Here is a 9,695-nt window from a genome sequence, read left to right as displayed (position 1 = left end):
AGAGGGTGATTTCAAAGTATTTCACACTTCCTGCTGCCAGTTGGTGGCGCTATAACTTTGATTCACAATAGTCATATCCATGTGATCGGCCTCTTACAATGAACACACTGCTGAAGATTCATCAAGATCAGTTAATGTATGCTGAAGTTATAACACATTTCCTGTCTCCATTTTCTCGCCATAAATTCGTTTCCTCGCCACAGCCAAACTGTTTGAGATATCCAAAATCTATAGTTACACTAAAGGCACCGGGGTGGCGGTGTCACCGGCTTATATATATATATATATATATATATATATATATATATATATATATATATATATATATATATTTATATATTTTTATATATATATATATTTGGACCCCGTTCAAGGGGGCGCTGTCGAGCCCCCCTGCCACGCCCAGGTACCAGCTTCAGTCCGGCCCTGATGGCCACGGGTTCTGACCTGTGTGCAAAGTTTCAAGAGTTTTCGAGCATGTTAAGGGCCCCAAAAGTGCCCGAGAAGTAGAAAAAAATAATAATAACAAATAATCCTAACGAAAACAATAGGGCCTTCGCCCTTTCAGGGCTTGGGACATAATAAATATACTATAGATTTAATATGCGTATTTGTTTATTGTCAACAAATACAAATATAAAATACATTCATAAGAATCAATAACGTTAGCTGATATAATTGTTGTTGTTTTATCGTCTAAATGTCATCATAATAATTAAGAAACAAACTCAGGTTTACTTTAGTGCACATACTCTATTAGATCATTCTTCTGATTAGTCATTACAGAGTCCCAGGTGTGCTATAGTTCATGGTAAAATAACAGTAATGATGTGAAACGTGGAATAACTCTTAACTGAAGCAGTCAAAGCTATGAGAAGACAGAGAGACAGGTAGACAGTCCAGGCCGCCATTGTTTCTCTGAATACTGAAACAGAAATATACAGAATTAATTATTACAAAGTTTTGTATTTTTGTGACACGAACCAGTTCAGTAGATCAATGTCAACGTCTGGATATTGTGTTGTTGAGCGGAGCCCTGGTTCATCTTTTTATTTTATTTAATTTATATATATATATATATATATATATATATATATATATATATATATATTTATTTATTTATTTATTTTATTTTTATTAGATATAAAGAAACACAAGTTAACAAATATAAAATTATCAACATGAAAACACGAAACGGAACATACACCAGAGGAGAGGAGAAGAAAAAATAAAATAAAGAATGGTTCATCTTTTTATATACTGGAGGGGAGTGTGTTCATCAGCATCATCCATCACATACTCTTCCTGTGCAAACACTGTTTTTGTATAGTTTGTTCTATGTGTATTTTATGTGTGTTCTTGGTATGTATACAGAATAAATGAATAGATATTATTCATCTATTCTGTAATTGCATCAGTGTGCATGTTTTATGTACATGGTTTATTACTCACACTCTTCATAAGATGCTCTTTGTTCACCTGGAATGAATGGAGGATTGTTGCTGTCATCAGCAAATATGTACAAATATTTACACTGTAAAACCTTGCAGTAAAAAAACGGCCAAATTCTGACCATAACATATCATTTTCCATTAAGACTGTACTGAGATCAATGAACCGTAGATACCGTAGAAAACAATGAATTCTGGGTAATATTTGTTGTTTTCAAGAAAGTAGCCTACTGGAATATACTGTGAATGGTAAGACCTTTGAATACTGTTCCTTCATTAATGAATAACTACACAGCAACAAATGAGTAATACACTATTAACATTCTAATAACTCTGCTGAATGGGGTAGGTCACTATTAGCTAACAAAGATGGTCAGGTGATACATCACTCATCATCATCATAAAGGAAAATTGACTAATGTGATCAAAAGTGGTTGCTTGTTATTAATAGATTTTAAGCAGCAATGCTTTCTTGCCAGATATCAAACATTCTGAATTTAATTAATTATTTCATAAAAAAAGAAAAAAACTTTAGATACACACACAAACATCAAGAATCAGCATATGAATCTCAATACATATAATGCTGCTGTAATTATTTATCTGTAGTGGTTGATGAAGATGAGGGTCATTAGTGTTTGTTTTTGTGTTATTTATGTTTTATACATGTCATATTGTGAGAAATAACAGTATTAAGGCCCGTTCACACCAAGAAACAGGAATACAGCTTTCCTGAAGCTCAAACAGCAGAGCGTTGGCACTTGCAACACCAAAGTCACGGGTTCGATTCTCAGGGAAAGCAAGAACTGATAAGAATGTAAATGTACCTTGAAATGCAATGTAAGCATCTGCCAAATGCATATATATATATATTATGTTATATAACCACACAGTTAAGGCAGTCAGAGTAAAGGCCATTGCACACTGATTCCGAAATTTTCGTATGCGTTTTTTCGTGTTCGTCAGCAGTAAAATTCGTCACGCACAGAAACCTTGCACACTGAGTCCGATGCGTATTTATTAAACCTTTGCGGAAAAAAACGCAAAAAATACTAAATGGATTCGTCAAGCAGTGAGGATGAATTTGTTGCCCTCTTTCTTCTTAAAAAGAGAAAAAGAAAGAGGAAATATTGGGTCCATCCAATCCTGAGATTGCGCCGAGAGGAAGGAGAGTTTCACCTCCTTATCAAGGAGTTGCGAAATTATACCGAGCGATTCAAAATTTACCTCAGAATGTGAGTGGAACAGTTTGATGCTTTGCTAGCGATACTGGAGCCACATATTAAAAAGAAGACCACCAATTTCTGTGAACCAATCGATCCTGAACAGAAACTGGCAGTATGTCTATGGACAGACACACACACACACGCGGGCGCGGCCGGCAGAAGCGCTGGGCAGACAGAACAGCTGTATACAGGTTATATTTTATTCAGTGTCTTTGTAATCCGCATTTTGTTTTTCATACAGTAGGCTACTTGTGCTGCGAGACGAAGTGTATCAACTTGTCAGACATCATTCTGGATTTTGTCGTTCGCTTGTACGGTGGCTCTGAATTTTCAAAAAACCTCACAAAACACTGGCTGTGGATGCGAAAAACGCAGAAAATCGAACCCAATCCGAATTTTTTTTTTACGGACGAAAGTTTCGTAGACAGTGTGCAAGCGTGATTGACATAACGTGAGGTCGAATTTTTTTTTTTACGTGCGAAAATTTCGGATGCGAATTTCGGACTCAGTGTGCAATGGCCTTAAATCTAAAGTTAAAAAGTCAAGGGTCAAGAGCCCAACTAAAGCAAACAGTCATCTCCATAATGGTAACTTCAAACTTTATTATTTTCAATAAAACATCAACGTCTGAACCTCTGGTAATTCTCAATAATTAGATTACAGGAAACCACAGCTGGCAGGATTTTATTTTAAATTTTTTATATAAAAGTTCAGTTCAATGTTCAATGCCATAAAACCTAAAATATTACTACCGTATTTTTTACGGTAAAGCACTTGTAAGCTGCTAGTTTTTTACCGTAAACTTTAGTTCAGTGCCGTAAAAGTACAAAAAAATTCTACCGTATTTTTTACGGTAAAGTACTGGCAACCACAGCTGCCAGTTTTTTTCCGTAATATTTAGATCACTGCCGTAAAACCTAAAATATTACTACTGTATTTTTTACGGTAAATCGCTTTCAACCAGCTGCCAGTTTTTTACCGTAAACTTTAGTTCAATGCCGTAAAACATAAATATTTATACCATATTTTTTACGGTAAAGTACTGGCAACCAGCTGGCAGTTTTTCACCGTATTTTTAGTTCGATGATGTAAAACTTTGTAAAATTAGTAAACATTTGCTACCGTATTTTTTACGGTAAGGTACGGTAAATGCAACGGTAAGTTTTTTTTTTACAGTGTACTTCCAAAATCCGTACATTTATTGAAATGTCCCGTGAGAGCTATTACAGTTTTCACTGTATATAGTAAGGGTACATACCGTTAAGGAATTAACATTTTTTTTCCGTTGCTTTTTTACAGTTTTTTACAGTTAAAATTACGAACATTTTTTACAGTGTACTTAAATAGCCCTTTAAATAAAACATGACACTCCCATTGATAGTCTCAGGATGCCTCACTGTTGGCACGACACAGGACTTATGGTAGCGTTCACCTTTTCTTCTCTGGACATTCGATTTTCCAGATGTTCTAATCAGATACATTAACTTTGCACCAGTCTTCTGCTGTCCAATTCTTGTACTTCCTGCAGAATTGCAACCAATATTTGATGTTTTTATTGGAGAGAAGTGGCTTCTTTGCTGCCCTTCTTGACACCAGGTTGTTGTCCAAAAGTCTTGGCCTCGCTGTGTGTGCAGATGCTCTCACACCCACCTGCTGCCAATATTGAGCAGTTCTGCAATGGTGGTGACACAATTCCCTAGCTGATTCCTCAGGAGGAGAAGTTCCTGGTACTTACTGGACACTCTGGGACATCCTAAAGCCTTCTTCACTGCAGCCGGACCTCTATTCTTGAAGCTCTTGATGATCTGGTAAATGGAGGCCATTTTGATGCAAAGATGATCCTCCATCTTTCTTTGGAGGAAACCATTGCTAACAGAAGAACACAATGATTGAAAGCACTTCTTCCTTCCTTATAGCAATCATGTGCTGATGATATGATTAGTAAAATGATGTTAGCTGGTAATTTGGTGCCAAGGACAAAAACAGTAAAATTTGGGGTTTTGTGATAAAGCTTTTTGAAATGATGTAAAATGCCTCTGATCACTCTGCACAATAATCTAGAAAAATGTGAATCAACATCATAACAACTGAAGCAGCAAAAATTTCAAATTTGGCCACAGCTGTACCCTGTCATTCAAGTGGGAAGTATCCGGTCGAACAAGGTGATGTTGGTGGCGCATCCGCTGTTCAGCTCCTGCAAAAGGTCCACGTACTCGTAGGAGATGCCCTGTTGTTGTAGGGCGAGCAGTACGGCATTGGTCTCTATGCTGTCGAAGGCTTTCTCGTAGTCTACGAAGGCCAGTACCAAGGGCATCTTGTACTTCCGGCAGCATTCAAGCAGTTGGTTCAGCACGTGGATGTGGTCCATTGTGCTGTAGCCAGACCGGAAGCCGGCCTGTTCGGGTGGCTGTTGTTCGTCCAACTGCCTGGCTAGTCGGTTGTACAGCACCTTGGTGAAAACCTTGTACACGGTCGGCAGGAGCCAGATTGGCCGATAATTCCTCAGCTGTTCGCGGTCACCCTTCTTGTACAACAGCGCTGTCTTGGCCGTCTTCCATTGATCTGGTGTTCTTCTCTGCGCCATGTAGCGGCTGAAACGGCTGGCCAATGCTGCCCAAAGCATCGGTCCACCCTCTTTGAGCAGCTCGGCCTCGATTCCGTCCAGCCCTGGCGCCCGGTCTTTCTGGATGTTCTGGATCGCATGCCTGACCTCATTGGTCAACACTGACGGGATGGCTGGTATGGCATCGTCCTGCATTTCGGGTGGGTCGACTGATGTCTTGCTGGCGAACAGGTCCGTATAGAACCCCCAAAAAAAACCAAAAAACTTTGCTAAGAGGTAATTTTCAATTGAGAAAGAGCATAAAGAGAGAGCTCACAAACCACAAAGAGAAATGGTTTATAAGGCTTCTGTGGAAGCTTTCATACATTTGCTCATCCCCTATATTATGTTTTCCCCTCCCCCACGGAACAAAATATCAAAGTTCTTGCAAGAATTATGTTTTCCCTTCCCTGGAAATATATAATTGGCACTGGAAATATCTAATTTCTTGTGAGAATTATGATTCCCCCCTTCATATATCGTGTGAACTATCAGTGGTTCTCGCAATACTTCAAGTAGGCCTATATGGTAATGTCAGGTTAGGGCCCTAAAGCAGAGTGAAGGTTTTTGAAGATCATAAAATCTCAACTTATAATGACCTCAATATCATCCAAAATAAATGTGGGATTTGTGCCTAATCACCAATGTGTGAACAACAAAAAAATTGATATTTCTTATGTTTTATACAGCAAAATGAGCCTGGGGTCAAATTGACCCCAAAGAACACCGATGCTACAAAAGTATGTACAGAACATTGAAAACCTATCATCATGTTAATTTTATGTTTACCCAGTTGTCCCCATTAAATTAGGAAAAGTCTTTAAATATGAAGCAATTTTTTTTTTTTTTAAGTATGTATTTAGAGACGTTAAACACTGAATGGGGTCAAATTGACCCCAAAGGTAATAGGAGGGTTAAGCTGAGGATCGCAGAACATAAGGCTGCTATCAGAAACAATAACCTTGACTATGCCATTGCTAAACATTATACAGAGAAGAACCATAGTCCAGCTGCCTCCCCCGAGGTTAGTTGGCATTGAGAGGGTATTGCCAAACCCTAGAGGAGGTCACATCATTAAACTGCTCTTGAGAAGAGAAGCTTTTTGGATAAATGAACTGTCTTCTGTTGAACCCTCTGGTGTGAACGAATCACAGGATTTTAGCTGTTTTCTATAAATGTGGGTTATAGGGTATTGACTATTAGCCTCACTGCAGTGCATGTAACATTGTGGACATATTGATGATGTATGTCTGTAATGTGTATATATTTATTTTTCTAAAAAACGTTTTGCTCTTGTTAGGCTTTTGATGATGATAATTATGTATATTTGATGATTACAAATATGTATATATGTGACCCTGGATCACAAAAGTCTTATGTTGCACAGGTATATTTGTGGCAATAGCCAACAAAACATTGTATGGGTCAAAATGATAGTTTTTTCTTTTATGCCAAAAATCATTAGGATATTACTGTAAATAAAGATCATGTTCCATGAAGATATTTTGTAAATTTCCCACTTTAAATATATAAAACATTTATTTGTGTGAATGAATGCAGCACTATATAGAATATAGTATATAGCCAATAGAAATGGACAACTTTAAAGGCGATTATCTCAATATTTCACCCTCAGATTCCCGATTTTCAAAATGTTGTATCTCGGCCAAATATTGTCCTATCCTAACAAACCATACATCAATGGAAATATTATTTATTCAGCTTTCAGATGATGTATAAATCTCAATAATAATAAAAACTACACATAAGACTGGTTTTGTGGTCCAGGGTCACATATTGTGTTGATTTATTTGAGGATGTGAATTATATTTTCTTAATTGGGTATTTATGGGAATGTGTTGGATATTGGCATTTAATATATTGGCATATTATGACTTTAAGAACACCTGAGAGCTCAGACCATTAACTGAGCGAACCTGAGGACGCTATATGCGAAACGCATTGCTCACTTTGAATAAATAAAAGAGTAAGGTCAATAGTGTGCAGTAGAGTGTTTTTAATTTTTGTCTTTTAAATCCGTTCCTGCCATCTACCTCCACCTATCAGGCTGTGCATGGACAACGTGATCTCATAAGAATATGCGTGTATTTTTACGTAAAGTGTAGTTCTATTACACGCGTACATTTACTTACGTTTTATACACACAAATGTATAATACTGACGTATTTACAACACTAAAACATAAATATTTAGTATTGACAGCACAAAAGCGTAAATTATTTACGTAAGAAGAACTCTAATGACGTTCAAATTTGTACGCATAGGCATTATGCATATTTCAAATCGTTGCATTAATGTTTTGACTCTATTGCATTCAATTGTCTTATCAATTACATTTTCAGTCACATTTATTAAATGCAGTTTACTCAAGAAATAATAACATTTCGCGCCTTCTGCTGCAAACTCGTTTCGGAGGATTAGCCTACATGGTGTTAAACAAGACTACACGTTAAAACCTTAAAAATACCTTCTTTAATCGTTTAACCATTTTGTAATATTTAGTTTATTTACCGTGAGACACAAAATGCGTTTTCTCCAATATAACCATAATACACCAAAACCCAACATAGCCTAAATTCACAAAAGACATCAATTTTATTAGCTTGATGTAATCCAAATCTTTAGAATACGTTTGCAAGAAACATATCCAAATTCAGCCCAATCTTCATCTCCATTCAGCGACCGTAAACGTCAAATCCCGCGCTCGTGATGAATTCAAATACTAAAATTGCGCCCTCAAGAAGCGTTACAACATGTTTTACTGCAGTGATATCGAACACTCATTGGCTCTCGCCTGCTTCGTCACAGATTGCGCTATGCCGCGTTTCAGTCGGTGAACTACATTTGAAATGGAGAAGCGCGCGCGCCTTCACACAGAGCGAAGCAGGATTAACATTTGAAATGAATTAATAATTTAAATTCTGCTCTGTACCTCATACAAAACTATTATATTCTGCCAGAGAGGACTGCGACTGCAACACATCAACATGTGAACGACTTTTGGTACCGGTTTTGACATTTTCGCAATAACATTATTTTGATTATACATGTCTGTTGTTTTTCTTCATAATTGTAGCCTAAGTAGTTTTAAGAAATGGTTATGGGTAGGTTTAGGGGTAGGAGTAGGATTAGTGGCTCAAAATATATTTTAATGCTATATTGTTAATAAAACTGCCATTTCCCTACACATATCTGTCCATTATGTTTTATCCTTTTTATATTCTGTGTACAATGGGTATGTTTAGGTTTGGGAGTAGGGTTAAGGGATCTTACATTTATCTATAAAAAAATACTGATTGCTTGGAGACATTATTGTCATTTTATGTATATAGTACTTTTATATATTTATTTATACAATACAGATTGCAGTTTCAGAGTAGCTTTACCGTGATATTCCATACATTATGCAAAGGCCCGTTGTCTTTGAGCATCCGCATGTAGATATAGCTGATTTCCCGAAAGCCACTGAACAATTCAGCTCACTTCTTTTTCCAGAGCTTTCCAACTTGTACACAGTCTCACACCAGAGATTTTTCTGCTCTTTTCTTGTCTTGACAGCAGTGACTTTAAACGTCTCATATGGAGGAATCAGCACCTCTTTCTGTTCAGGATACTTGGAGTATTTGATCACATTAACACCGTTGCAAGTTTTGATTTCAAAACAAGATTTAGTTCCAAAACCCTGTGCTACTTTACGATCAAGAGAGGATGAAGCAAACGAGCCGAAACGAATCTCTGTGCCCGTGACATTCTTATCAAATTCAGCTTTTGTACCACGATATGTTGACTTGCATTCCTTTTGTTTATTAGTCAATATCTGTATTGCATCTGTTATCAAAAATTGAAGTGAATACCATTTGAATGTCCGGTTTCTGTAGTTTTGTTTACCATTATAAACAGCCGTATCAAAATTGCTATATATGCTAGAATTAAGGTTAGTGTACACATACAAGGCAATAGAATGATTCTTTGTCAGTTTATCTTCTGGCGCTCTGGCATTCTTTTCACCTTCTTGCCAAGCCTTTTCAAATTCAGCTGAGTTATTGATTTCCTTCTTTAGATATTTATTCCTCACCAAATATGCCTTTTTTTTTTCACAGGCCATATATTGATCATCAACTGAATTCGGTGCCATATCCAATGAATATATCTGTCCTTCAACAGCAGCAGCAGCAGCTCTGTGATCCTGCAAAAAACATGAATCATAATGATCACATCATCAGTATTCATGTCTGTAATATTCAAACTAGAACACAAGCTTACCTGTCCTAGAGCAGCTAAAATGAGAAGAAGAGCTTCAATGATGAGCAGCATTTTGATTCAGTCAAATCCTTCAGATGATCTAGTAGATCTAGTGAAGAACGGACGATGAAAGACAATGAGAACAGTATTTCA

At 36.9% G+C, this 9,695-nt stretch overlaps 1 protein-coding gene across 1 annotated transcript; it reads right to left on the bottom strand.

Moving 5' to 3' along the window:
• Positions 1–8,624: 8,624 nt before the first annotated feature.
• On the bottom strand, positions 8,625–9,444 carry LOC311287197 (ecto-ADP-ribosyltransferase 5-like; the record flags this gene model as incomplete). Its single annotated transcript, XM_084403885.1, has 1 exon — positions 8,625–9,444. A coding segment is annotated over one exon (762 nt), but the record flags the coding sequence as incomplete, so codon positions are not given.
• Between the last annotated feature and the right edge of the window lie 251 nt (positions 9,445–9,695).

The sequence above is a fragment of the Rutilus rutilus genome, assembly GCF_951802725.1.
Source record: "Rutilus rutilus genome assembly, chromosome: 1".
Taxonomy (NCBI): Eukaryota; Metazoa; Chordata; class Actinopteri; order Cypriniformes; family Leuciscidae; genus Rutilus; species Rutilus rutilus.
The sequence above is the reverse complement of the archived record's forward strand: the minus strand, read 5'-3'. Positions and strand labels throughout refer to the sequence as shown.